Source organism: Canis aureus, chromosome 27 (assembly GCF_053574225.1).
Source record: "Canis aureus isolate CA01 chromosome 27, VMU_Caureus_v.1.0, whole genome shotgun sequence".
In the NCBI taxonomy this organism is placed as follows: domain Eukaryota; kingdom Metazoa; phylum Chordata; class Mammalia; order Carnivora; family Canidae; genus Canis; species Canis aureus.
The window spans coordinates 9,400,917-9,428,772 of NC_135637.1; the positions used below are offsets into that span (position 1 = coordinate 9,400,917).

General features: G+C 42.9%; 1 protein-coding gene across 4 annotated transcripts in view; it reads right to left on the reverse strand.

The window, feature by feature from the left end:
- The window catches only part of DNAH10 (dynein axonemal heavy chain 10), a 133,421-nt gene that overhangs the window by 63,435 nt on the left and 42,130 nt on the right, over positions 1 to 27,856 (reverse strand). For all 4 annotated transcript variants that reach the window (XM_077875303.1, XM_077875300.1, XM_077875301.1 and 1 more), the window contains 15 exons: positions 27,750 to 27,852; positions 24,915 to 25,093; positions 20,691 to 20,902; positions 19,496 to 19,649; positions 17,871 to 18,104; positions 15,887 to 16,009; positions 13,673 to 13,906; positions 11,023 to 11,246; positions 8,357 to 8,626; positions 8,072 to 8,255; positions 6,559 to 6,693; positions 5,540 to 5,692; positions 3,484 to 3,672; positions 1,730 to 1,876; positions 964 to 1,155 (listed from right to left, as the gene is read on the reverse strand). In XM_077875303.1, the coding sequence (XP_077731429.1) occupies positions 964 to 1,155; positions 1,730 to 1,876; positions 3,484 to 3,672; positions 5,540 to 5,692; positions 6,559 to 6,693; positions 8,072 to 8,255; positions 8,357 to 8,626; positions 11,023 to 11,246; positions 13,673 to 13,906; positions 15,887 to 16,009; positions 17,871 to 18,104; positions 19,496 to 19,649; positions 20,691 to 20,902; positions 24,915 to 25,093; positions 27,750 to 27,852 (2,733 nt within the window). The remainder of the gene's footprint in view (positions 1 to 963; positions 1,156 to 1,729; positions 1,877 to 3,483; positions 3,673 to 5,539; positions 5,693 to 6,558; positions 6,694 to 8,071; positions 8,256 to 8,356; positions 8,627 to 11,022; positions 11,247 to 13,672; positions 13,907 to 15,886; positions 16,010 to 17,870; positions 18,105 to 19,495; positions 19,650 to 20,690; positions 20,903 to 24,914; positions 25,094 to 27,749; positions 27,853 to 27,856) is intronic.

The following is a 27,856-nucleotide window of genomic DNA, read 5'->3' on the forward strand; positions in this document are numbered from 1 at the left end:
ACACTTTGGCCATAATTTATGGCTTTCTGGCAACATATACAACCTTACAGACTTCAGATGATCAACACTTTATCAATAACATCTAATTTAATTTTCCTTGTAAGTGTGACTCTGGAAAAAGAAAAAGGTGGGGTGGGGAGAGAATATTAGATAGCTGGACCCCAAAACAAAATACTGGAGTTATCACATGATGTCAAAAACAGGGATCCCTGGGTGGCTCAGCGGTTTGGTGCCTGCCTTTGGCCCAGGGCGCCATCCTGGAGACCCGGGATCGAATCCCACGTAGGGCTCCCTGCATGGAGTCTGCTTCTCCCTCTGCCTGTGTTGCTGCCTCTCTCTCTCTCTCTCTCTCTCTCTCTGATTATCATGAATAAATAAATAATCTTAAAAAAAAAAACAACTGGAGGGTAGTATGTATGTACAGTGGAATATTATTCAGCCTTAAAAAGGAAGGTGATTCTGACACCTGCTATGACATGGATAAACTATGAAACACACTAAATGAAAAAAGCCAGTCACAAAAGGACAAACACCGCAAGATTCCACTTACATAATGTCCTCAGAGGAGCCAGATTTATAGAACAGAAAGCAGAAGGGTAGGTACCAGGTGGGCATCAGGCCTCAGGATGGGGAGGGGGGAGGGAGGAAGTGGGGGAGGGGTGAGAAGGGTGGGGGTGTTGGTTAATGGAGATAGAGTGTCAGTTTTGCAAGATGGAAAGGTTCTGGAGATGTTTTTCACAACAATATAGATAAACATAACAATATATAATAAACTATACTAAACATGAGTAAGATGAGGGAAAATTTGTTATGTGTACCTTACCACAATAAAAAAAATCAGGGAAAAATGGTTAAGATGGTAAATGTTATGTGTATTTTTCCACATTTAGTTTTTTCAGATGGAAAGACCAAAAACCCAGAAGAAGCCTATGAACTCATTTTCACATTTTGCACCATTCTTACCTGGACAGGTAAGACAATGTAGCCATTCTCCTCCAGCACCTGTTCCACGGCATCATTAAAATTGGGGTAGCGAACACGCGAGCAGTCTAGTCCAGGAAACAGATCAGAAATCAAACCAAGGAAAAGAGGGACATCCTCAAATACGAACTTGGGCAGATTCATGTCTCGAAGGGCCCTCATCAGCACCACATCCTGGGGCAGAACGAAACAGATGTCTTTAAGGATTATTTCCAAAAAGCCCAGGGACTAGTATAGAAATCCTCTAATGAAATATAAAATGAAATTTCATATAAAATGTAAGACATAAAACATTGAAAGTACAGTCTCTAGACATGTGAGCCTGTTGCCCACAGAGCAGCACTGAGAAGTCTGCTTTGGAGTGAGTTCTGTGCTTTTATTGCAAAGCAGAAAAACAAAAACAAAAAAAATCATTCTCATGCTTTCTTGAGAACTGGGTTTATCCCCACCCCTCCACCCCACCATCCTGCAATTATGGATTGATTATTACCACTGAAGCATCAGAGTTGTGAAGACATTCAACTTGACCTATGGTAATTAGTCATATTAGGGGAAAAAAGCATATACTACTAATAAATAATAAGAGATCCAATTAAGGCCAGCAACCAAATGAAGTAAATGAAGTGACAGCTAAAACTAAAACTTTCTTGTGAGCACTATGCTGTAGTCCATCATCATGTCCCAGTGTTTGTTAGGTACACGTGAACCAGATAAAGACCTGGAGAACATCGGTGTCCATGGCCCCTACCTCTCTGAGATCAGAAGAGCCTCTCTTCAGTTCTCCAGCCATTACCAACACGGATTTCAGGGCTCTCAGTCCAAAATCATAGTGATGTTGCTTGGAGAGCTGCTCCCGGGCCAACTTATACAGAACAGTCATCTTTTTGGACAGCGTCTTTTGTGATCAAAGATAATGAAAAACAAGGAAAGAGAATGACCTAAAAGCAACAGGACATCATTCTACAAAGAAAATGGACATAAAATTGTTCAATGGAACTGCTCTATAAACAAGCAGACCCTTGCCTCTAAGAGAAACACCAGGATGGGTCCTTTGTTTTCAATGATGACAAATTAGGAACTAATTTCAAAGAATGCCAGTCTTGCTAAAATTTGAGGACTGTCTTTGAAAGCTGAGGATGATCTTCACTGCCTTAGCTTAAGAATAAAACGCATCCAACTTTTTAAATCATAGCACCCACACTCCAAAAATATGCCTCCTTCTTATTTAGACCTGAACATGTTAAATCTTCTCCTGGGGGAATCTGGATGGCTCAGTAGGGGAAGCATCGGCCTTTGGCTCAGGTCATGATCTCAGGGTCCTGGGATAGAGGAGAGAGTTTGCTTCTCCTTTTCCCTCTGCCCTGCCCCTGCAACTCCTGCTCGCGCTCGCTCTCCCTCTCTCTCTCTCTCCCTCTCTCTTGCTCTCTCATTCTCAATCTCTGTCTCTCTCAAATAAATAAATAAATAAATAAAATCTTTAAATTAAAAAAGCTTCTCCTGTAACTCATTTTTCAAGATGAGTCAGCCACTCACAGACTACTGATGTAGCTACTGATCTTGACTACTACATCAATGATTCAAAGCCTGCTGCTCCCTAAGGATGGCATGAGGACTAAGAACCAGAGATCCCACCACTCCTGTTTAAAATCCAGACAACATGCAAGCAGCAAAAGCCTTTTTAAAAAATTACAGAAAAGAGACCTCACAACCCTTTGTGTTGAAAGCACTTGCTATTTAATACATTTTTCACAACCTTCTGGGAAAACATAGGTGCATACTTTTTACACATATTTTAAAATATGATAAAGGAGATTTTGTGTGTGTCTGTGTGTGTTTTAAAGCCACATATTCTCAAGGTATGAGGCTAAGTGAAAGAAGTCCATTTCAGAGGGTTACATATGTATGGATTCCAAGTACAGAACATTCTCGAAGTGACCAACTGTCATGTTAGAGAATGAGAGGTGGTTGCTGGGAGTTAGGGCCAAGGAGAGGGTGTGTTACCAGGGGATGACAGGAAGGAGTTTCTTTGTGGTGATGGCCCAGTTCTGTATCCTGATTGTGGCACTGGCTATGCCACACATACAACAAAATGTTCTAGAACTATATACAAACAAACATACCACAGAGACAGGGAGACGTAAAAACTAATGGAATCCAGATAAAGCTTGTGCCTGAGATAATAGCACCATGCCCATCTCCCGGTCCCGGTTTTGACAACCTGCCTTGGGGGTATAAATTGTCATCACCAGGGGAGGCAGGGGGTACATGGAACTCTGTTCTATTGTTCCCACTTCTTGTTGAGTCTGATTACTTGAAAATAAAACTAACAATTTTAAAAAGAGACAGGAGGAGGAGAGAGACAAAGCGCGCGCGCACACACACACACACACACACACACACACAATTAAGCCACACAGAATGCAAACTTCCCAAGTCCCAGCCTGAAAGCAGAGGCAGGGTGGGGTCCCAGGACGGCTGAGCAGGGCTCCAACAAGACGTCACCTTGGCCCAGAGGAAGCCCTCGGAGAAGAGCATGATCTCACAGATCTGCTGCAGGTCGGGCACGATCACCACCACGGGCCTGAAGAGAGCCTTCACTGACTCAGGCAGCTCCGTGCGGCCCGCGTAGCCCGGGTTCATGGTGATGAAGATGCCCATCCTCGAGTCCAGGGCGATCTCCTGCCCTTCAAACTGGAGGGCAACAGGAAAGAATGGGGTATGAGGCCAGCAGGCCCACCACCAGGGAAAAGGGACAGAGAGAGCCACGGGGCTGTTCATCTTCATGGTACAAGGAAGACACCACCCTTTGACTCCCGTCTGTTTCCAGGCTTCAAATGTTGTCCTTGTGGTTCTCGCCTAAGGGTCCTAGGTGATGAGCTTTGCCCCTGCCAAACTGTGATCCAAATCCAGAGTCTGCACACCTCGAGAAGCAGCAGGTGCTGGGAAGGAGTGCAGCGTGGGGAGTATGCGGGCACTCTGTGAGCCTGGACAGGCTCCCTACCCTCTCTGAGTGAGTCTCCTTCTCTGCAAGGTTGTGGTGATTGAATGAGGCAATCGATCTGTGCCCCAGCACCCAGTCTGATGCTCCGCACAAAGTGGATTCTCATTCATGTCACTGGTCCCTGCCCCCATTCTAGCTCCACCCCCCCCCACCCGAGCACCAACTCTTCCCACAGAAACCCACCCCAGCATCCTTCCAGAAACCAGCCTCCATTCCTCCAGGCACCTCAGGGACCCACAAACTACCCTGTTTTGAATTTCTTTAGCCTACAGCCAACTTTCACCTGTCTCAACTTTTTTTCCTCTAAGATTTCACCATTTTATTTCTTTTACCGGTCCACTGGACAGATAAAAGATAGAAAACAGTATTTTTATGAGGCACAGCCTGCCTCAGGAACAAAAGGGCCATCCAGCAGATAGCTGATGCTCCCTGAGGAAGGAGGCCACTATGTTGTCTCCCAAGCCTGCTCACTTGCTCACCGTCACCCACTCCCTTATATCCATGTGGGGCCCAGGAGAACCAATTAAAAGAAAATCCATCCAAAGCCTTTATGGGAATCCTGAAAATGTTTAACAGTATCTAGTTTCCACAATCTCTTGACAATGAACTGCACTGTGGTCTAAGAGAAAAAGTGGTGGGGTGCCAGGGGCACAGAGGGACCCACAAGCGAATCCTCACTAGCCCTCTCGATGAGGCTCTATAGGGCCTTGGAGGATATAGAGGAGTTTTTCAGGCACAAGGGAAGGAAGGACAATCCTAGGCAGACAGGGACAAAAATGTTGTGACAGGGCCCAGTGTGCCCTCAAGGCAAGTGGCATAAGGTGACAAGAATGTGGGGCACACAGGGGGTAGGGAGTACATCAGAGCACGCCAGGATCCCAGGGGACCCCGGTGCAGGGACATGGCCCAGGCACTCTGGTCCCCTTTGTCACAGAACCAACTTTGGGACTATCTAAATCATGTAATAAGATCGTTTTTTTCCAAATTCTGATCCAGCATCATCAGCTATAACTTACTGCAGACTTACCAGCTCGGGTCTGCAAATATAATCTTGGATGGGCAGAAATCAGTGATGCTCAAAATTTTTTTTCTAATTTGCCTTTTCATTTTGATGACAACCTTAAAAATCCAGCTCGTTTTAATGCCCTAACTTCACGAGGCAGAAGGCAAAATTTTCTGTCTGTGTAATACTATCTATTGAAAGACATTTCAATTGAATGGAACATTCATCTTTAAGGTTGCTTTTTTTTCCCCCCTCAAACTTGGGAAGTGACCAAGAATTTTGTTTTTTTCTTTAAAGGGGGCTCTGGACATTACTTACTTGAGAACACTGCCTTACTTGTCTATAGCTACTACTACTTCTATGTCTGGAATTAGTTTGAAGTTCTAGAATACTGCAGTCTCTAATTCTCAAAGATGCTGATAATTTTGGGAAACCCAACTACCTCAATTCAAAAGCAAAAATCTGTCAAGCCTTCATCTGATGTTTCAAAAGGAACACAGCAAAGTTTCCACCCTGAAGAGTGTGATCAGGCCCAGCTTCACACTCATGCTCACCCGGAACGTGGTTAGCTGATGAATCAGAGCATTTCGGATCGTCTGAATCTGAGATGAGATGACAGATAGCACAGAGGCATCGATTCGATTGAACTCATCAAAGCAGCCCCAAGCCCCACACTGGGCAAGGCCAGAGAAAATCTTCCCAATGGCCTAGAGTGAAAGAAATGTCAGGACAAGGGAAATTTTTAACTTTAAAATCACAAGTGACATATTTACAGATATGTTCCCTAAGTTAAAACAGAGAGTGTGGATCCGGTTGCCAGAGAGGCAGCCAGCCAATCACCCCACTGGTGGATCTTTCTGGCAAGACTTCCAGGACCCTCCTGGGCCAGTTCCCATTCACAGGACTTTACAAATTACAGAATTTTATGAAAAACTCCAGAATCCTGGCTTCTCTTGAAATACTGGAACATCAGGGATCCCTGGGTGGCTCAGCGGTTCGGCGCCTGCCTTTGGCCCAGGGCGCAATCCTGGAGTCCCGGGATCGAGTCCCGCGTCAGGCTCCCGGCATGGAGCCTGCTTCTTCCTCCTCCTGTGTCTCTGCCTCTCTCTCTCTCTCTCTCTATCATAAATAAATAAATAAATAAATAAATAAATAAATAAATAAATAAATAAATAAATAAATATTTTTTTTAAAAAAAGAAATACTGGAACATCAAGCAACACTGGGTTCATTTTCCCAAGTAGTAACAGCGAACCGCAGCTAGGCAATGGCTCTCCCTCTGGCCCACCAGCTGGCCATGGCCCTCACCACTCTCTATGGTCTCCACCTGCTACTTTCTTATTTATATTACATGGCTCTGGTGGGACTTCAGTTTTCGATGTTTAGCCTACATGTTGCTAACAAGCAGACACACACAAGCTCTGAGACCGAGGGTGAAAGATTTATCTGCTCTCTTCCTCCAGCTGTCTCCATGTCTTTTCATGGAAGAGTACGGGGTGAAATGCCTTCCTACCATATCCCATCTTCTGCTCTCTGTCCAGTAGCAGTACCAGGAGTGACACTGAGGTCATACCTTATAATCCATGCCTTCACCACAATTGGTCACAACACAGAGCAAGCCCAGGGCTTTGGCCAGATCCTTGGTGGTCTCGGTTTTGCCAGTACCTGCTGGGCCAGCGGGGGCCCCTCCCAGATACATGGACAGCGCCTGTTAAGGAGCCAAACCACAAAGCCCATGTTGTCTGATTCACACAAGGAAACAGGTGCCAATTCCCAAAGCACTGTGACAATATATGTGGAATATACATGTGGCAATGGACAGGTTAATGCTCACCTTTTCTGACAGTCACATTTTTAACATTTCTTTTCTGTGTTTTTCCTTTGACTTCTACTGACCACCTCCATGCCATGATATAGGAACCGGGGTATCAGATTCTAGCAACATGCTGGAATCTGCCTACCCTGAAGACAATGTACCAGGAGTTCCCAGAAATGAGGCTCATGGACACATGTACATCTGTTTAGTAAAGGATTAGTCCTCCCCAAGGAAAGGTTTGATGACCCTTTGTCTCCAAATTCTAGGAGTTGACTTCAAAGCCCTTGGAATGTCCTGAGAACAGTGATTTTGGGCCACATGGTATTAGCTTGATTTCTGGAGTGGCTAGGAACTAAAGTCAGCAATCCAAGCATGACCAGTCATTTCTACATGACCAGTCCCCAGCTGAAACCCTAGACACCAAGCATCTCTGGTGAGCTTCTCTGGATGGCAATACATCCTGCCTGCAGCCATGTGTAGTTGCTACAAGAGATAATGCCATCTGCACAACGATGCTCCCAGCCTGGTCTCTCCCGGACCCCATCCTCAGCCATCTCCCACTGCGAATTTTGATCCATCTCCTTTTGCTATAATAAACCACAACTATGACCATAATGGCTTTTCTGAGTTCTGTGAGTCACTTTCAGCAAATTGTTAAGCCTGAGAGTGGTTTTACGAGATGCCTGAACCTGCAATAGCACAATTCCAAAAGGTGGCAAGTAGGTCATGTTCTGAGTTGAAACTCATTTACGAATTTTAAACAATGTCCCTTAATATTGGCACTGGTTTCCTGGGGCTGCCCTGGCAAATTACCACCAAGTTGGGGTTTAAAACAATAGAAATGTAATCATTCACAGCAACGTGGGCCAGAAGCCTGAAATGGAGGTGTTGGTAGGGCTGTGCTCTCTCTGAAGCTTCCAGGGGGGGCTCTCTTTGGTCTGGTGGCTCCAAGCATTCCTTGGCTTTGGCCACATCACTCCAATCCCCACCTCTGTCTTAGCATCACCTTTCCTGCCTCTCTGTCCTCTCCTCTTCTTCCAAGGACACTAGTCATCGGACTTATGGCCCTAATCCAGGATGTTCTCAATCCTTCACTTATTAAATCTACAAAGACCCGACTTCTAAATAAGGTCACATCGGAGGTTCCTAGTGTGGACATGAATTGGAAGGGAGGGACACTGGTCAACCCAGTAGAGATATCCCCAGTCACCCTAATCATGCTTAGAGAACAACCCATAACCACAGGCGGCGAATGACCACAGCCCATCACCTGGGTGAGAGTCAGGTAAATCCGGTCTGTGAGCGGCGTGATGACCAACCTCCCATTCAGGCCCATGTACTCATAGCCGTAGCTGAATGTGCCCGTGCACTGACGGATGTTCAGCTCATCCGGTTCCCGGTCCCAGTAAAACCGCAGCTGACTTTCCCATTCAAACTCCCGGGCCTCGAGAATGCTGGAAGGAGGAGACGTGGGAGAAGACGTCGAGGAAAACAAGCAAGGTGGTGGACGCCCTGGGACATGCTGCCCCCCGCCCCGTTCCCCACAGGTCCCGACCTGTCTCTTATGAAAGAATCGACTATATCTCTGGCATGCACGTCAATGATGAGAACCGTGTTGTATTTCTTTCTGTCATTTTTGTTTAAGGGCATGGTGATCCGAGTGACCAACTCATCAATCTGCTGGTGCATTTTCTTGCCGTACTCCTTCATGGCCTGCTTCTCCCCCTTCTGCACTTTGTGGAAGACGTCCTCCACCTCCCAGGTCCACCACACCTGGCTGGCGGCCAGCACCACCATCCCTTGATATAGGAGCATCCAGTCGACTCTAAAGGAAAAAGCACGCCTGTTTGAGATCTTGTACCAGGGACCGACACCAGATACCGGTTGCCGTCAGAATGTGTTTCTTTGATCTATAATGGAGAAGGCAACATACGGGCTCTAGGTAAGCAAATGACAGTAACTCTTCCACTGGACAGGAAAATACAAGCCCGGCGACATGCACACACAACAGAGGTAGAGGTGACTGTGCAGAAAGATGCTAGATGACTTCTAAAATATGCCTGTACAGATGTTCAGAGTGACTTAGTATTATGAGCATATTATAAGAATTTTTACATTTTTTTAAAATTCCAACAAAAAGGGAAGCCCGGGTGGCTCAGCGGTTTAGTGCTGCCTTCAGCCCAGGGTGTGATCTTGGAGACCCAGAATCGAGTTCCACATCAGGCACCCTGCATGGAGCCTGTTTCTCCCTCTGCCTGTGTCTCTGCCTCTCTCTCTGTCTCTGTGTCTCTCATGAATAAATAAATAAAATCTTTTAAAAAAATTCCAACAAAAAACTAAATAATCTCTGACCACACCACCCATGTTGCTTTATTATAGCTTCCTGGGTATTACTCACTACTCTCTTCTACTCTTTTCGATCCCATGGTAATTTGGGGAGGAACAGGGTGGCACAGACACTTCGCAGTGCTTTCTCTTACTCTGTCTCCTGCCAACCACACCCTGTGACACACAGCAATGCCTTGGCAAGGTGGTAGTTATGATGTAGATAAAACTAATGTTGGTGCAAAATTCACCTAATCTGGAAGCATGAAGGAGACTTCAAAATACTCAGTGATCACTACTTCCAGAGGCTGGTGATTTCTGTCTAGTTCAGCTTTGGGGTTTTTTTGTTTGTTGTTTTTTCTTTTGTTTTGTTTTTTTAGATTTTATTTATTTATTCATGAGAGACACAGAGAGAGAGGCAGAGACATAGGGAGAGGGAGAAGCAGGCTCCCCACGGGGAGCCCGATGTGGGACTCAATCCCGGGACCCCAGGATCATGACCTGAGCCAAAGGCAGATGCTCACCCAGGTGCCCCTATCTAGTTCAGCTTTGTAAGGGCATATACCACAGTGATAAGCTCATAGCAGGAATCCGATAAATATTAGTTCAATCAATAAATATAGCTGATAATGTGCTAGAGCCACCTCCTATCAGTTCTCAAGAGTTCACTTTCAAATTGTCAAGAATTTTGCAGTCTGATGTTCAAGCCACTTACCATTATTCCACTTAACTTTGAAAACAGCCATGGTGGGAATATTTACACCACGAATATTGATGAATTCTCTAAATCAAAGCTTTTTTTTTTCCTTTTTTCAGAAATCCACTTTACCTGCACACCACTGAACAGATCTATATATACCTGATTACATAAGGTATTACAATTCTTACAGTACCTAAAAATAGAAGGATCATAATCCTACCAATCCTACCAACTTATTCTCTAATAAGTTATTAAATAGATGTTTTCAGTTTATAAAACCAAAAAGGTAGTGTATAAAATCAAGAGGATAGTATTCTTGATAATAATAGAGGTTTAAATCTGCATAAAGGCCTGCCAAATATAATCCCATCTAAATCTAACAGAACACATTATCCAAAGATGCTTTATGTACTTGGTGCTCAACCACACATTAAAACCTGCCCTCTTGGGATCCCTGGGTGGCTCAGTGGTTTGGCACCTGCCTTTGGCCCAGAGCGCGATCCTGGAGTCCCGGGATCGAGTCCCGCGTCAGGCTCCTGGCATGGGGCCTGCTTCTCCCTCTGCCTGTGTCTCTGCCTCTCTCTCTCTCATAAATAAATAAATAAATAAATAAATAAATAAATAAATAAATAAATAAATAAATAAATAAATAAATAACAAATAATAAAACCTGCCCTCTTGGCAATAAAGAAGCAGGTGCCTAGATTCTTTTCAGGCCACAAAAATCAAGGTGTGATTGAGATCGCTAAATATTTTAGAAACAACTCTACTCCTTAACACAGATTAACCCTCCTGAACACCTGGTTCTTGTCCAGTCACCAGGTCAGTGGCTCTCACACTTGAGTGTACTCAGAATCCCTGGGGAGGGGCTTATAAAATACATGGGCAGCCCCACCCCCAGAGTTTCTGGTGAGGCAGGTTTGGGGGAGGGCCCAGGCATCTGGATTTCTAACAAGCCCCCCAGAGGCCCTCATACTGCTGGTCCAGATGCCACCACACTTTGAGAAGTTCTGGACTAGGTGATCTTTTAAAGACAGACAATGCACAGGCTAGCTTAGCTATTGCAAGAAAAGAAAACTTCATTCGGAATGTCATTTGATCTATTCCAAGCCCTTAATATTAACCCATCATGACTATGATGATATGATGTCATACATGATATGATACAGTGACACGTGTTCCATTCGCCACCCTACCTGCTTCTGTCTTCACAGTATCTAAAAATAGCCTCTTTGGTGATCAGCCGGTTGGTCCTCCGCATCTCGTTCAAAACGGCCGTCATCCAGTCCTCCACACGCCCCTCAGCCCGGATGATCTTGCGGAACTCCATGACTTCCCCTTCTGCTGAAATCATGGCAGACACCAGCTTCTCTCCATTCTCACCATCGTTAAACCTCAGCAGAGCTATGTTGTCATACATCTGAAATACAGTGGGACAGTCCACCCTGTGACAACACAGGATAGTGGCCCACAGAAGGGCCTGTGGCCAGCGCTCTGTCACACACAGGAGCCACAGGGACACAGCACGAAACAGGGACACACAGTGGCTGCTTGCGTCTATCCGCAGTGCATAAACGTCTGTTTGGGGTTCAAAAGGAAGGAAGGAAAAGAAGATATGCTCCCTCCCTACACTTGAGATTCTGGAGCGTATGCGGCTATGGAGAGGTATCTGGACCCAGGAGACACAGACCGGCGGTGAGATTCAACACCCCAGGGGCAGAGGAGTTAGATGTGCACTTGAAGCCCCCCACGTCCCAACCAGGTGACCTGGGGCAAGCTGCTTCTCTTCTCTCATCCTGGATCAGACATAATTACAGCACTTACAAGAAGAGGTTGGGAGGGTCAAAGCAGACACCGTGTGGGAAAGGTCGCTGGCATGGCAAACACATGCCCATCGTTTCTGTTATTCATCAGGATGATACTCAGAAAAATGAGTCTTTTAGGACCCAGGATAGAAGACAAAGCACTCTGCAAGTCAGAGAAGGCGAAGGCAACAGGCTTCCAAGGAGAAAACCAGAAGTTTGCACCAGGGGCTACCAGTAAACGAAGTGCTCCTAATACATGATTTTCTAAAGCAGTGAAATATTTGCTTACAAAAGTAGAAACAAAATATAAAACTTCACTTTGAGAAAGGAACACATATGACCAAAAACAAGAATTTTAGTATAATAAGGACATCAGTATTAACAAGGGAAAGTAATGGAGCTATGTCCTTGATCCCAAATGCTTTGTTTATTTAGAATAAAGGGATTCTTCTACAATGCTGATTCATAACCACAGTGGTTCTGCCCCCACAGGGTGGGGTGGGGGGGACACTAGGGCAATGTCAGTGTCAGCAATGACACTTCTGGTTGTTGTGACTAGAGAGCAATGCTCCTGGCTTCCTGAGGGTAGAAGCCAGGATACAGCGCACAGGGTGGCCCCCTACCACCCCCACACATCCACACACAGTGCTGAGCAATATCTGACCCAACCACCAACATGGCCAAGGTGGAGAACACCTAGCCCAGGCTGACACTAAATATAGAGCTTTGACCGGCAGATCGAAAGTTCGTTCTGGCCATGCTCTGGCTGGTATCACCAGAGACAGTTTTGTCTATTGTTTCCCGCCAGGCAGTACTGTTTGTGGATACACATACATTTGTGTCCAAGTATGCAAATCACGGGCTGGAAGGAACCACAACACATTCATGCTAGTGGCTGCCTCTTGAAAGGGGAGGGAGAGTTGTGATGGGGAGAAGGGACAGAGAGTATAGCAACTTTTTCTCTACAGCCTTGTTTCACAAAGACAGGGGGGGTGGGAGGAAGCAAACAGGACTAACTGGTAACAAGCTGGTTACCAGTGAGTTCTGGGTGGTGGATAAGGTAATTTAGCCAACATCCTAGGACTGGTACTAAGTAGTTTACAAACACAAACTCATTTAATCTTAATAACAACTCCACTGAAGCAGGTAACTATTGGAGTTACCCCCATACAGATATAAGAAACCAATGGGCACCTGGGTGGTTCAGTCAGTGAAGCATCTGCCTTTGGCTCAGGTCATGATCTCAGGGTGCTGGGATCAAGCCCCATGTCAGGCTCCCTGCTCAGTGGGGAGCCTGCTTTTCCCTCTCCCTCTGTGTAGTCACTCTCTCTCAAATAATAAATAAAATCTTGAAAGGAAGGAAGGACAGATGGATGGAAGGAAGGAAGGAAGGGAGGGAGGGAGGGAGGGAGGGAGGGAGGAAAGGAAAGGAAAGGAAAGGAAAGGAAAGGAAAGGAAAGGAAAGGAAAGGAAAGGAAAGGAAAGAAAGAAGGAAGGAAGGAAGAAAGAAAAGAAAGAAAAGAAAAAGAAAGAAAAGAAAGGAAAGAAAGAAAGAAAGAAAGAAAGAAAGAAAGAAAGAAAGAAAGAAAGAAAGAAAGAAAGAAAGAAAGAAAAACTGCTGCCCAGAGAAGTTAAGTAACTTGCCAAAAGTCACATAGCAAATCTGTGTGGGGTCCAGATTTGAACCCAGGCAGTCTGGCTCCAGAGTCCACATGCTGAAGCCCTATACTATATCACCTCCCAGCTTATTATATTAGTCTTTGTATATTGCTATCTTCTTTTTAGTTTCTAAAAAAAAATGTTTTTGGACTACAGAAAAATAAATGGCAACAAATAACAGTGGAATCTTTGTGTGATTTCAGACTAAGTGGATTTCATGACATTTAAGTTTCTGATAAAAGCCCAGCAGCATTTCCCGGTGCCAAGCCAACTGCGCAGAGACGTGGAATGGAACAGATCACGTGACACAGTGACAGCATCTGCAGCTGCTCCCTGAGGTGGGGGTAGGGGTGGGGGTGGGGGCGGGACAGGAGGCGCCTACCTTGATCATGTGTTCCTGGACGCACAGTGGGTCGCTATTCCCCAGGATGCTGAGCAGCTCATCGTCAGAAATGAAGAAGAACCTCGGGAAAGCGTTTCTCTTGCTATCTAAGTAGTCGTTCAAGCTCTTCTGGCATTTCTCGAGGCCCTCACTGATGTGCTGCAAGTCGGCCAGGCGGTTCGGGGCCTCGCAGCATCTCTTGATCACGGGGTCCTTTAAGGTCTCGCCCATGATCTGGAGGAGGGTGAGAGGGGAGCTGTCAGGCCAGGCTGGGGAAGTGGGGGTGGGGTGGGCAACTGCTCTGGCCCCTGGGGTGAGCAGTGGCCAGAGCCCCCAGCACAACAGAAAACAACCAACAAGCCCCTGAACCACAGCTTTTGGAGGGCCAATGCGGCATAAAGGTCCCTATCACCTGCTAGAGAACTTTAGATCATTTACTCATCTCTGGTGTTAATTTTTTCCATCCTCCCACTAGAAGGTCAGCTGTCTGAGGCAGGGATTTATAATCTCTCTTGCTCACTGGTGTGCCCTATGGGCCAACAACAGTGTCTGCACATAGAAGGCCCTCCGTCAACATTCAGGGATGAATGAAGCCTGCAACACCACTTAGGGCCACCTGCATGTCCTGGAATATTCACTCCAGCCCTCTTTACAGGGGCACAAGGAGGCAGGTGATGGGAAGGGAAATACCCCAAACATCCAATAGGAAACTGGGTCAGTCGTTGGCTGAAAGTGATAATTTAGATGTTTATGTCAAATATAATAATTTTTTTATTTGCAAGGCACAAGCCCACAAGTTATTTATGAAAGCAAAGAATTCCTTTTCGAATAAGGTGTCTCCTTACAACAATCAACTAATGTAATGTCAAAGATGTATATGTCAGGGGCCCCTGGGTGGCTCAGTGGTTGAGTGTCTGCCTTTGGCTCAAGTTGTGATCCTGGGGTCCTGGGATAGAGTCCCACATTGGGCTCCCCACAGGGAGCCTGTCTCTCCCTCTGCCTATGTTTCTGCCTCTCTCTGTGTGTCTCTCATGAATAAATAAATAACATCTTTTTAAAAAGATGTATATTTTTTAAATGATCATATTGGTAAGAATGATATTATTTTATGGAATATTTATTTATATGTTGACACAGGAATAAACAAATTCTGGAAATATATATGTTAACCTGTCAAAACGGTTATCTTGGGTGTGGGATTATAGGTAATTTTTTTGCTTTTTTTTATAGTTTCTAAATCCTTCTATAATAAATATCCACTGTGTGATTTTTTTCTTAAGTTTCAAAAAAAAGCTTATGCAAATGAATAAGGAAATATTATCAACTCTAATGGATAAAGGAGACCCAAATGAGGGCAGGCAGCTCTGGGTTAAGACCTTCATCCCACTAATGGCTTAAGGGCAGCGATGACGGGCACAACCCTTTCCAAAAAGGACTTTAAAATGGGCAATACTTCTTCACAGGCAATTTACTTTCCAACAATCTCCCATAAGATATTCATCCTAAATGAAAAGACACAAGGCACAAGCCCATAAATTATTTATGAAAGCAAAGAATTCCTCTTCAAACAAGATGCCTCGTTATAACAATCAACTAAAGTAATGTCAAGCCACTCACTGGAACATTATATAAAGGCATTAAAATCTTTTCTCAGTTTCATAATATCAAATAACTTTCTCATAATATTAAAAGAAAATTAGAAAAAATTATACAAAATACTATTAACATTGTGTGTTTAAACCCATGTACACAGAAAAAAAAGACAAAAGAAATATACGGCATATTGAAGTGGTCACATCGAGATGATGGAAGTCTAGAAGACACATTTTTTTCCTACCTTTTTACATTTTCCAAGCTTTTAAGCAAGTATTTCTTTTATAATAAAAAATAAGTATAAAAAAGTTAAAGTGTCATATGCCAGTGGCTTGAAACCAAACAGAAATTTCTACTGAACAGATTAAAGTCATATGTAATGATTTTTAAAAATTCAGGATTTGGGTGTCTGGCTGGCTCAGTTAGAAGAGCATGTAACTCAATCTCAGAGTCATGAGTTCAAGTCCCATGTTGGGTGTAGAGATTACTTAAAAAAAAAAAAAAAAAAACTTAAAAAAATCCAGAAGCTACTTAACAGACAAAATACTACATGCAGAAACATAAGTAAAAGTATCTCAAATAACTGTGCTTTCGTGACTAAAATAGAAGCCAATCACTTGCCCTTTTAAATATCCTATCGATGTTGTCAAACTTCTTTGCCTCATCTGGAAGTTGTGACCTGATATCTCCACCGATAAAAATGCTTTCAAGATACATCCATTTCCTCTGAACCAACATCCATATCTGGAAATGCACAACATTAATGTTAGCACAGGTACCTCAAAGTACGTATGGTAAAATCCCACTCTAACAGGGGACGGAGTCACATTAACACAGGTCAAAAGTCTTCCCAGGCAAGATGGCAGAGTGAGTGCATACACTCCTTTCCAAATATATAAGAACAATAGAGAAATCATAGCTAAATATTTTAAGATACAAAGCAAAAGAAAACTCAAAAGCAAAAGAAAACTCTCCACACTAGCCCAGGACAAGGAAGAAGCTTCTAGTTATAAGCAGGGTTGGAGCCCTATAACCCAGAGGAACAAAGGACAAATCATAAAAAAAAAAAAAAGCCCAGACAGGGGCACCTGGGTGGCTCAGTTGGTTAAGCGTCTGACTTTTGGTTTCGGCTCAGGTCACAGTCTCAGGGTCATGAGACTGAGCCCCACATCAGGCTCTGTGCTCAGGAGGGAGTCTGTTTGAGGATTCTCTCTCTCCCTCTGCCTCTCCCATCCTCTCTAAAATAAATAAATCTTTTTAAAAATAAATAAAATATGGCACCTGGGTGGCTCAGTCTGTTAAGCATCTGCCTTCAGCTCAGGTCATGATCCCAGTGAGTCCCATATTAGACTCCCTGCTAAGTGAAGAGTCTGCTTCTCTCTCTCCTTCTACCACTCTCCATTGCTTGTGTTCTCTCTCTCACACACACACTCTCTCTCAAATAAATAAAATCTTTAAATAAATAAAATGATTAATTTTGTTATGTAAATTTCACATCTATTTTTTTAATTTTAATGAAGAAAAGAGAAGAAAAAAGAAAAATAATGAAGAAAAATAAAAATATTTTTAAGTAATGGAGAAAACTTTAAACAGTGAAGAAAAATCAAATAAAAAATAATGAAGGAAAATCAAAGATAAAATAAAGAGCAAAACCTAATTTAAAGTAATAGACAAAAAAAAGCAAGCAAAGGAAGCCCATGCTTGAGGGCAGTGAGGGCTTGGACCACATCCCTAGCCAGTGAACCAGTGTTGGTATCATCCCACCCAAAACTCAAGTTGTGGCCTAGAACAACCCCTGTGGTCTGGGGAGGGAAAAGAGGCAGCCACACAAAAATGGTGAGATGAGCCTGGGTTGCTCACAGAAGTCTGGACTAGTATTTCCCACAAGAGGAGGGCACCTGGGTGGCTTAGTGGTTGAGCATCTGCCTTTAACTCAGGTCCTGATCTCAGGGTCCTGGGATCAAGTCCTGCGTTGGCCTCCACATTGAACCTACTTCTCCTTCTGCCTATGTCTCTGCCTCTCTCTGTGTATCTCTCATAAATAAATAAAATCTTTTAAAAAAAAGAAGAAGAAAGCCCAAGCCACCTAATATAAGACCTGGTTTGGTGTTGTCCACTATGACAGGCCAACTTGGAAAAACTACAGAAACACATGATGAAGTGAAGCAAGCACAGGCAAAAAAATTTATGTAAGATTAATTTTAAAAATAATAGATCAGAGAAAAACGCACTATCATGAAAGATAGTCACATACACATAGATTTTAAAAGAAAAGGAAAATTTTGGCCTGGGAAAAGAATAAATATGGAGAAATCTGAAAAAGCTTTAAATATGTTTAAATTTGTCAATGAGATAAAGGAGGTGAAAGTATCCTGGCAACAAGAACAGGATAGTATTAAACAAGAATAGGGACATACAAGAAAGAACCAATTAAGAATCATGGAAGTTAAAAATGCATTCATTGAAATTAAACCTCAGATTGACTCTTCTAATCATGCACATACAACCCCAAAATAAATCAAGCCAGAAAAAGTACATTGGAGGATCACCAGGGACTGAGCACAAAATATTCTCCTATGAAAGTGCTATCCTACTTTTCTCTCACCTCAATGACTTCCCCTATCAGAGAAAGCGTTTTTTCCCATTTGTGAACAGTTTGAAGAAAAGGCCCCACAAATCTGCTTCCCGAGATGCTTTGCAGGTTGACAGTGTTGTCATCAAGACACTGGATGATTTCGTCGACAGACCCCAAAATGTAGCCTCGCTCCTGTGTGCCTTTGAAATACTTGACCACAGCAAACTTCATACTTTCCCACGTGTCCAGGATTTCCTTCACAGCCTGGTCAGAATATAAAAAAGAGAAGTTTGGGCACAGACATTGGAAAAACAAAATCCCAACCCAATTGCAACTCCCTGAGCTTGCCTTTGGTCAGTTGCTCAACCCAGAGTCAGGGTCAGTTTTCCGGTAAGTAGAAACTCTGTCATGGTGACCCCAACATCACTTACCAAGCACTTGCTGTGTGCCAGGTAAGCACATTGCATTTGGATTGCCTTCTGTCAAAGCAGCTTAGTGAAATAAGGATTATTACCCACATTTTATAGAGATGGGTACTGGGTGCTCAGAGAGCTTGGTCAGGTCACTCAGCACCAGAACCAAGGTCTAAATTTCCTAGTCCACCTCCCTGCCCCCTGTGCGATCCTACCCCTATGTTTACCATTAAGCAAAGAAAATCAGATCACAAAGTAATATGCCTATTAATGATTGTATTTTCAAAAAACAGCTGTATCAATATTTATGTGTATGTGATCCATATATGTGTATATTGCATACATATGTATATGTGGTATATGCATTTATATACATGTATATATATACATGTATGTGTGTTTATACATGTTTGTGCATGACTATGTATAGTTTGTGTAGGTGTGTAGAGGTATATGTAAGCATGTGTCTACACACTTTTAAGTATTCAAGGAGATACACTGAAATGTTACTAATAATTATCTTTAGGTGGTAGAATTATAAGTGATTTATTTTCTCAGTTTTCTACCATGAACATCCATTGATACATTTAATAAATACATTGGAAGTGAGAAACCATAATTTAGAATAAAAAATTTAACCAAGCAGAAATCCTATTTCTAGAGCAAACAATTCTTTATTACTTGAATACAATGAGTACCAAAACAAACATTTTCTCTTTGCCCCCCCCCCAAAAAATAATTCTCTAGGGGACCTGGGTGGCCTAGTTGAGTAAGCACCTGCCTTCAGCTCAGGTCATGAGCTCAGGGTCCTGGAAATGAGCCCCAAGTATGGCTCCCTGCTCAATGGAGAGTCTGCTTCTCCCTCTCTCTCTGCCCCTCCCTCTGCTCATTCTCTCTTTCTCAAATAAATCTTTAAAAATAATAATAATAATAATTCTCTGAAACAAATACGACACTGTGTATTAACTGTACTGAAATTTAAATGAAATAAAAATAATTCTCTTTTTTCTAAACTGTTTTTATTTATTTTTATTTTTTTTTAAAAAGATTTATTTATGTATTCATAGAGAGCGAGAGAGAGGCAGAGACACGAGCAGAGGGAGAAGCAGGCTCCATGCAGGAAGCCTGATGTGGGACTCAATCCCGGGTCTCCAGGATCACGCCCCGGGCTGCAGGCGGCGCCAAACCGCTGCGCCACCAGGGCTGCCCCTAAACTGTTTTTATATCTAAAAAGAGTCTTACTTTCTCAATGGCAATCTCTTTGACAGCAGCCATTACAATCTCATTGAGAACATCCGTGTGTTTGTGAAGTTCCATAGCAAACATGTTTTCCAAGGTGAACGTCTCTGTCATCTCAAAAAATACACCTGTTTTTTCCATAAGCTCTTTCCAATGCCTGAAAGTGCATCCAAAATAAAAACTTCATGCTTCCTGGATTTAGTGATGAATTTAATTATTCCTGCTTAAATCACAAGGCAAATCCCATTATAAATGAGGACATCATTGGAATTACATTTCCAAAGTTTTCCAAAATCCCATTGGTTTCCAGAACCAAACCCAGGAAACAATATCTAGCAAGATATGCTCTTAGATGGCTAGTCTTCATGGCCACCCAAGAGAATATGAAGCTTTTAACTTTTTGGAACCTACTTCTGTCACATAGACCAGAGATCTCGACCTCTATCACTTCACTCAGCCTGTTGGAGACCCCGGTGTAAGTTGTGAGCTGTCGTGTGTTCAGTAAATATTTATTGTGCTCCTAGCTCTGCGCTATGATTTGTATATTGGGTTAGTTTGCATATTGGGTTAGGTAAAATATATTGCTAAATATATATTATACTAAATATATATATATTACTAAATATAAATAAAATATATTACTAAAATTATTTTTACCTGTTTTACTTTTTCAAAACAGCTAATGGAAACATTTTAAATTACATATCTGGGTCATGTACTTCTGTTGGATGGCACTGACCTAGATCCCCTGCTATTATATTTTAAACATTAGAATGAAGCAACCACAAATGCCCGTTTACATCTGGCAGGATTTGTTTAAAAAAAAAAAAAAAACAGGAGAATCCTTGTGGTTGATAATTGTATAGAAACTTCACACAGAGGGGCATCTGGGTGGCTCAGTGGTTGAGCATCTGCCTTTGGCTCAGGTCATGATCCTGGGGTCCTGGGATCGAGTCCCACATCAGGTTCCCCACAGGGAGCCTGCTTCTCCTTCTGCCTGTGTCTCTGCCTCTCTCTCTCTCTCTCTCTCTGTCTCTCATGAATAAATAAATAAAATCTAAAAAGAAACAAACAAACTTCACACGGAAACAATTTCATAGAAATGTGACCTTTGGATTTTGTCATCAGATCTAAGCAAAGACATGTTTTAGACTAAAACTCCTCCCCCTTACACAACAGGTAACAGGATGAAACAAACCTGTCTCTTAGTGCTTCATGCTTTAAGTCAAGAAGTAGAGGAATCGAGTCTTTGAATGCCTTCATTTTTGCTTCTAAATGGTAGGCCACTGAAAGGTTTCGGACCTGCCGGGGTAGCTTTCTAAGAGACCTGAGAAAACCTTCAATTCCTTCCTGGAGGAACTGAATATTCAGGTTGATCCAGAGGGTCTGAGACCATTCTTCTTTTGCAACCTGGAAATGGATGAGAAATAGTCCTGTCAATAAGACCCTCTGACCAGGGGAGCCAGCGCTTAACCCCTGGTCGTGCTCCCTTCTTTGCAAATATTATCACCCATCTATCTACAAAAACCTCAAATTCACAAAAGGAAGTATGGATTACTGGTTCCAAAACTACAAACAAAAGAATTCCAACTTTTTCAAGGCCCTGACAAAATAAGGCTGTCTCCTGAGGAGGTGCAGAATCCAAAATTATGTCTTCCTTTCCACAGATGAAAAGCGAGAAGTATAGAATCAGTTAACAGCCTTCTCTCTTAAATCACAGAGCCACTTGGTACTTAAGGCATATACTTCATTCAGGTTCCGTCTTAATGTGCTTCTCTTTCCCAACAAAAGCAGCTAAGATTACAAAATACTTACAGTGTGGATAATCCTGCCCAATTATCATACAGAAAAGACTTTTTGTGCTGTAGTTTCCTGAGATTTAACATAAAAAATACAATCTTGCATAAAATTTACCATCTTGGATACTTTGCATTTATTTGCAACCTGTGACATCTGGGCTCAATGGGGTTGCTTCCAGTCACAAAACATATTTAACAGAATATTATGTTAATTGATGAAATATACATATGGTAATTTTGACTCAGATGAAAATGACATTAAGATGTATTTACAATTTTTCATTTGTCTTCTAAAAAGATATTAAAAGCTCAAATAACTTTTTAGATTATGTTGAAATGACATCCATGATTCACTACTGTATTTTTTGGTAAAAATTTAATGAGATGAATCAGAAAGAAACTAAAAGTATTTCTTGGGAGTTCCTACACCTAAACTTACAGCCTGTCTGTGATTAAAGGGCCTTTCCTCCCTCCACCCTTTTCCCCTCCCCTCTCTCACTGATTAGTTTATAAAACCACAACTGTGGTTAAATCCACTCCTTGACATTCATCAGTGCTCAACACCTACACCTGGGCAACCAACCACGATGGCTGAGGACACTCAACCTCATTCACAGGCCTCAGTCTAAATCCAGGGCCCTAAGGCTGCTTTCCCTTCGGGCCCAGCTGCTGCGACATTCTTTCCCACACCACCACCTCACCCCTGCTCCACTATCCTCAACCAGCCAACCTCCCTGCTCATCATCCTCTCCACTGACGACCTTGCTGCGCACCTCCCTGAAGCAATCAGAATAGAACGTTCAACATCTCCCACTAGAAGCATCTCTACGCATATGCTCTGCCTTCCCCATATGATCCTATTGCCTCCTACCCGGGCCATATGCTGACACCATTCTTTCCCTCTTGCTTAGGGACATCAGACATCCCTCAAGCAAGCCTCCCCTCTGTCTCCGATCACAGAATGTTTCCTCCTTACTGGATCATTCCCATCACTATACAAACTCCTGCTGTAATTTCTCCCATCCCCACATCCCTTCCACCCACCACTCCTCATCTCTCTGCTTCCCTTTGCAACAAAACACATTTGGAAAGCTGTCTAGATTTGGTGTTTCTGATTCCTCTCTTCCCATTCTCTTTGTCTATTTTAATCTTTATTGAGAATTAACTGGCATATACAAGTGGATATATTTAAAGTGCCAAATTTGCTAGGTACTGGCATGTGTGCACACCCACAAGACCATCGCCACAGTTGAGATTGTGAAGTCATTCTTAGCTCTCAAAAGTCTCCTCCTGACTCTGTTACACCCCGTCCCATCCTTAGACAAATACTGCCCTGCTTTCCACCATGATAAATTCATTGGCATGTTCTAGAACTTTATGCAAATGGAATCATACAAGATGTACTCTTTGGTATCTCAACAAGATGATCTTGAGACCCATCCATGTTGCTGCCCTAGTACATCAATAGTTTGACCCTTTCTACTACTTTCTAGCAGTCCATGGGATAGATGTAACACAGTTTCCTTATTTGTTCACTTGGTGGATATTTGGGTTGTTTCTAGTTTTGGCTATTACAAATAAAATATCTGTGAACATTCAAGTAAAAGTCTTTGTAGGGATCTATGCTTTCTTTTCTTTTGGGGCAAATACCTTGGACTCACTCTAATTAGGCTTCCACAGCTACCACTGCATCAAAATGTTTCTTTCCAAGGTCACAGTGGCCTCCATGATGTGAAATTCGGTGGTTATTCCACACTCCCTCTCTTACTTGATCTGATGCATTTGGTGTGGTTGGATCACGCCCCCCCAGAAACGCTTTTTCCACTTGGCTTCCAAGACATCTTCCTACCACCTAGGCCACTCCTTGTTCTCTTTTCTTCTTAGGGGGCATCGTCTTGGGGTATTTGATGTTGGAGGGCTCCAGGCTCAGCCCTTTGTTCTCCTCCTCCATGTACCCCAGTCCCAGGTGTACTGGACTGAAGAGTGCCCCTCCTCATGAACTCATATCCCCCTGGAACCTCAGAATGTGACCTTATATGGACATCAGGTCTTTGCAGATGTAATTAATCATAATGAGGTTGTGCTGGAGTAGGGGGGCCCTAAATCCAATGACTGCACCAGGAAAAAAACCTGCTCCTGGTTCAAGGCCTTGCTCAAATGTCCCTCCCTAGGCCACATCCTTTCTCCTCTGGGCCCCATGGTTCTCTAGCTACTGTATTCCTATTACAAATCACAGCAGGATGATGATTTGTTTGTGGCTCAATGTAATCATCAATTTTATGTGTCAACCTGACTGAGCCACATATGCCCAGATATTTGGCTAAACATGATTCTGGACAATGCTTCCCAGGGTGTTTCTGGGTGAAGTTAACATTTGAATCAGTAGCCTAAGCAAAGCAGATTTCCCTCCCCACTGTGGGTGGGAAGAACTAGAGAGAAGAAATCTGAGTTAGACAGAACTGTCTCTCTGCCAGACTATCTTCAAGCCGGGACAGCAGTCTTCTCCTGCCTTCTAGCTCGGGCCTGAATGTGCACTCCACCATCAGCTCTCCAGGGTCTCCAGCTTGCCAACCCCAGATCTTGGGTCTTCTAGTCTCCATAACTATATGAGTCAATTCCTTATAACAAATCTTTTTGGTGGGGCACCTGGCTGGCTCAGTCAGTAGAGCATGCAACTCTTGATTTGGGGGTCCTGAGTTCAAGCCCCATGTTGGGGAGAGAGATTACTTTAGGGAAAGAAAAGTCTATTTGGTACCTATTGGTTCTGTTTCTCAGGAGAACCAGACTACAACAGTCAATCTCTCCTGGGACCTCAAGAGGGCAGGAATGGAATGGGCAGATGCAACTCCTTTCCAGACCCTATTCTCCAAGCAGCATGGTGCTGGGCTGTACAGAACAGAGTGAATGGATGAGTAATAAAGAAATGAATGGTGTGAATTTGCATGGGGAACATATATACTCAAGAGAGGCATCCAAATGCCATGATATTTGCTACTTCTAATTTCCACTTCCAGCTAAATGGTTTACCCCACTCCCTAACAAAGCCTCAACCACCAAGGAGAGTTTTCTTTTTTATTATTGTGGTAAAATACATTCATTTGTCATTTTAACCAGTTTTACATGTACGATTCGGTGTTATCAAGTATATTTACTATGTAGTACAATCATCACCACCATCTAGTTCCAAAACTTTCTCATCACCCCAAATGGAAACCATAGATCCATTGGCAATTGCTCCCCATTACTTCTTCCCAAGAGCCACCGTGAGATGGGACACCCAGGTGGCTCAGTCTATTAAGTGTCTGCCTCCAGACAGACACTTGTGAAAATTGTGAAAATGTCAGGTCATGATCCCGGGGTCCTGGGTTTGAGCCCCACATCAGACTCTCTGCTCAGTAGGGAGCCTGCTTCTCCCTCTGCCTCTGCCTGCTCCCCACTCTGCTTGTGCTCTCACTCTTTCTCTCTGTCAAATAAATAAATACAATCTTAAAAAAAAAAAAAAGAACCAAAGAGAGAGCTTCTATGAAAATTTCCCCAGGCCTATTATTATGGCAGCCTCACAATCCACTGGGCCTAGGTCTCACACTGCCCCCAGTGAGTGGAGTCTGTGGCTGGACACTTACCTTTAGTCCTTCATAAAGCTCATAAATGGTCCTCAGTTCGTTCATTTCCTTCTGCACTTTGAGCAGCTCTGGGTACATTGTAATTGGAAGATCAAAAAGTTTCTCAGCATTAGCCAATTCCTGACGGTTCTTCTCGTGTTTCGTGAGCTCCTTTTCAAAAGTGGCTAAAAGTTCTACTCCTGGGGAATAAGTAAATAAATAGATCAATGAGTGCCTAAAAATATAAGGTACACAAAATGGAGTAAGAAATCACAGGCAATGCACATAAACTATCTTTTCATCCACAGAAATCGCCTGGGAAGTCACATTTGGAATTACCACAACTTCATCTCTCCATCACTCCAACAGAAACCAGAGGGCCAGGTACATAAACAAAATTCTCAGGTTAGAAAATTCTGTCTCAACAAAAAGAAATAAAAGGCATTCAAATTGGCAAAGAAGAAGTCAAACTCTCCCTCTTTGCAGATGACATGATACTGTACATAGAAAACCCAAAAGACTCCACCCCAAAATTGTTAGAACTCACAGCAATTCAGCACTGTGGTAGGATACAAAATTAATCCACAGAAATCAGTTACATTTCTATACACTAACAATGAAGCTTCAGAGAGAGAAATTAAGGAATCAATCCCATTTACAGTTGCACCCAAAACCATAAAATATCTAGGAATAAACCTAACCAAAGAAGTAAAGGATCTATACTCTAAAAACTACAGAACACTTATGAAAGCAATTGAGGAAGACACAAAGAGAAGGGAAAACATTCCATGCTCATAGATTGCAAGAATAAATATTGTGAAAATGTCTATGCCACCCAGAGCAATATACACATTCAATGTGATCCCTACCAAAATATCATGGACTTTCTTCACAGAGATGGAACAAATAATCCTAAGATCTGTATGGAACCAGAAAAGACCCCGAATAGCCAGAGGAATGTTGAAAGAGAAAACCAAAGCTGGAGGCATCACAATGCCTGATGACAAGCTATACTACAAAGCTGTGATTATCTAGACAGTATGGTACTGGCACAAAAATAGACACATAGATCAATGGAACAGAATAGAGAACCCAGAAATGGGCCCTCAACTTATGGTCAACTCCTCTTCCACAAAGCAGGAAATACCCAATGGAAAAAAAGACAGTTTCTTTAACAAATGGTGTTGGGAAACCTTGACAGCCACACGCAGAAGAATGAAACTGGACCATCCTCTTACACCATACACAAAGATAAACTCAAAATGGTTGGAAGATCTAAACATGAGACAAGAATTCATCAAAATCCTAGAGGAGAACAGCAACCTTTTTTAACTTGGCCACAGCAACTTCTTGCAAAACATGTCTAAAAAGGCAAGGGAACAAAAGCGATAATGAACTATTGTGACTTCATAGAGATAAAAAGCTTCTGCACAGCAAGGAAACAGTCAACAAAACCAGAAGGCAGCCTACAGAATGGGAGAAGATATTTGCAAATGACATGGCATATAAAGGGCTAGTATCCAATATCTATAAAGAACTTAACAAACTCAACACCCCAAAACCAAATAACCCAGTCAAGAAATGAGCAGAAGACATGAACAGATATTTCTCCAAAGAAGACATACATATAGCCAACAAGCACATGGAAAAATGCTCCACATCACTTGTCATCAGGGAAATACAAATCAAAACCACAGTGAGATACCACTTTACACCAGTGAGAATGGCTAAAATTAATAAGACAGGAAACAACAAATGTCGGTGAGGATGTGGAGAAAGGGGAACCCTCTTGCACTCTTGGTGGGAATGAAACCTGATACAGTCACTCTGGAAACCAGTGTGGAGGTTCCTCAAGAAGTTAAAAATAGAGCTACTCTACAACCCAGGAATTATACTACTGGGTATTTACCCCAAATATACAGATGTAGTGAAACAATGGGACACCTGCACCCCAATGTTCATAACAGCTATGTCCACGATAGCCAAACTGTGGAAGGGGCCACGATGTCCTTCGACAGATGAATGGATAAAGAAGATGTGGTGTATATATATACAATGGAATATAACTCAGCTATCAGAAAGGACGAATATCTACCATTTACGTAGACATGGATGGAATTGGAGGGTGTTATACTGAGTGAAATAAGTCATTCAGAGAAAGACAATTTTCATATGGTTTCACTCATATGTGGAATATAAGAAATAATGAAAGGGACCATAAGGGAAGGTGGGAAACTGAGTAGAAAAGACACCTAACTCTGGGAAATAAACAAAGGGTTGCAGAAGGGAAGGTGGCGGGCGGGGAGGGGAGGGACAGGGTAACTGGGTGACGGGTATTAAGGAGGGCACATGATGAAATGAGCACTGGGTGTTATATGTTGGCAAATTGAATTTAAATTAAAAAGAAATGGGATCCCTGGGTGGCGCAGTGGTTTAGCGCCTGCCTTTGGCCCAGGGCGCGATCCTGGAGACCCGGGATCGAATCCCACGTCGGGCTCCCGGTGCATGGAGCCTGCTTCTCTCTCTGCCTGTGTCTCTGCCTCTCTCTCTCTCTCTCTCTCTGTGTGACTATCATAAATAAATAAAAATTAAAAAAATAAATTAATTAATTAATTAAAAAGAAAAAGAAAATTCTGTCTCTTTCACATTATCCCTCTAAGTGGGCTCAATCTGGGCTGCACATTAGAATCTCATAGGAGCTTTAAAAATCTTGGGATCAGACTTTTCAGATCTGGGATCCTCAGGTGAACCCAGTGTATAGGCAAGGTTAGACCACTGCTCTATTCCATCATCCCATAAAATTCTTAAGCAAAACATACTCAAGTATCTCAGTAAGTCCAATGGGAATAGTCTTACCTTTATCAAGATCATCACCAACAGAACCAGGGCCTTCACGATAAAAACGCTTTGCAAAATCCTCTATCTGCTGTCTGTAGTTTGATATTTCACCTCGAGTAATCTGA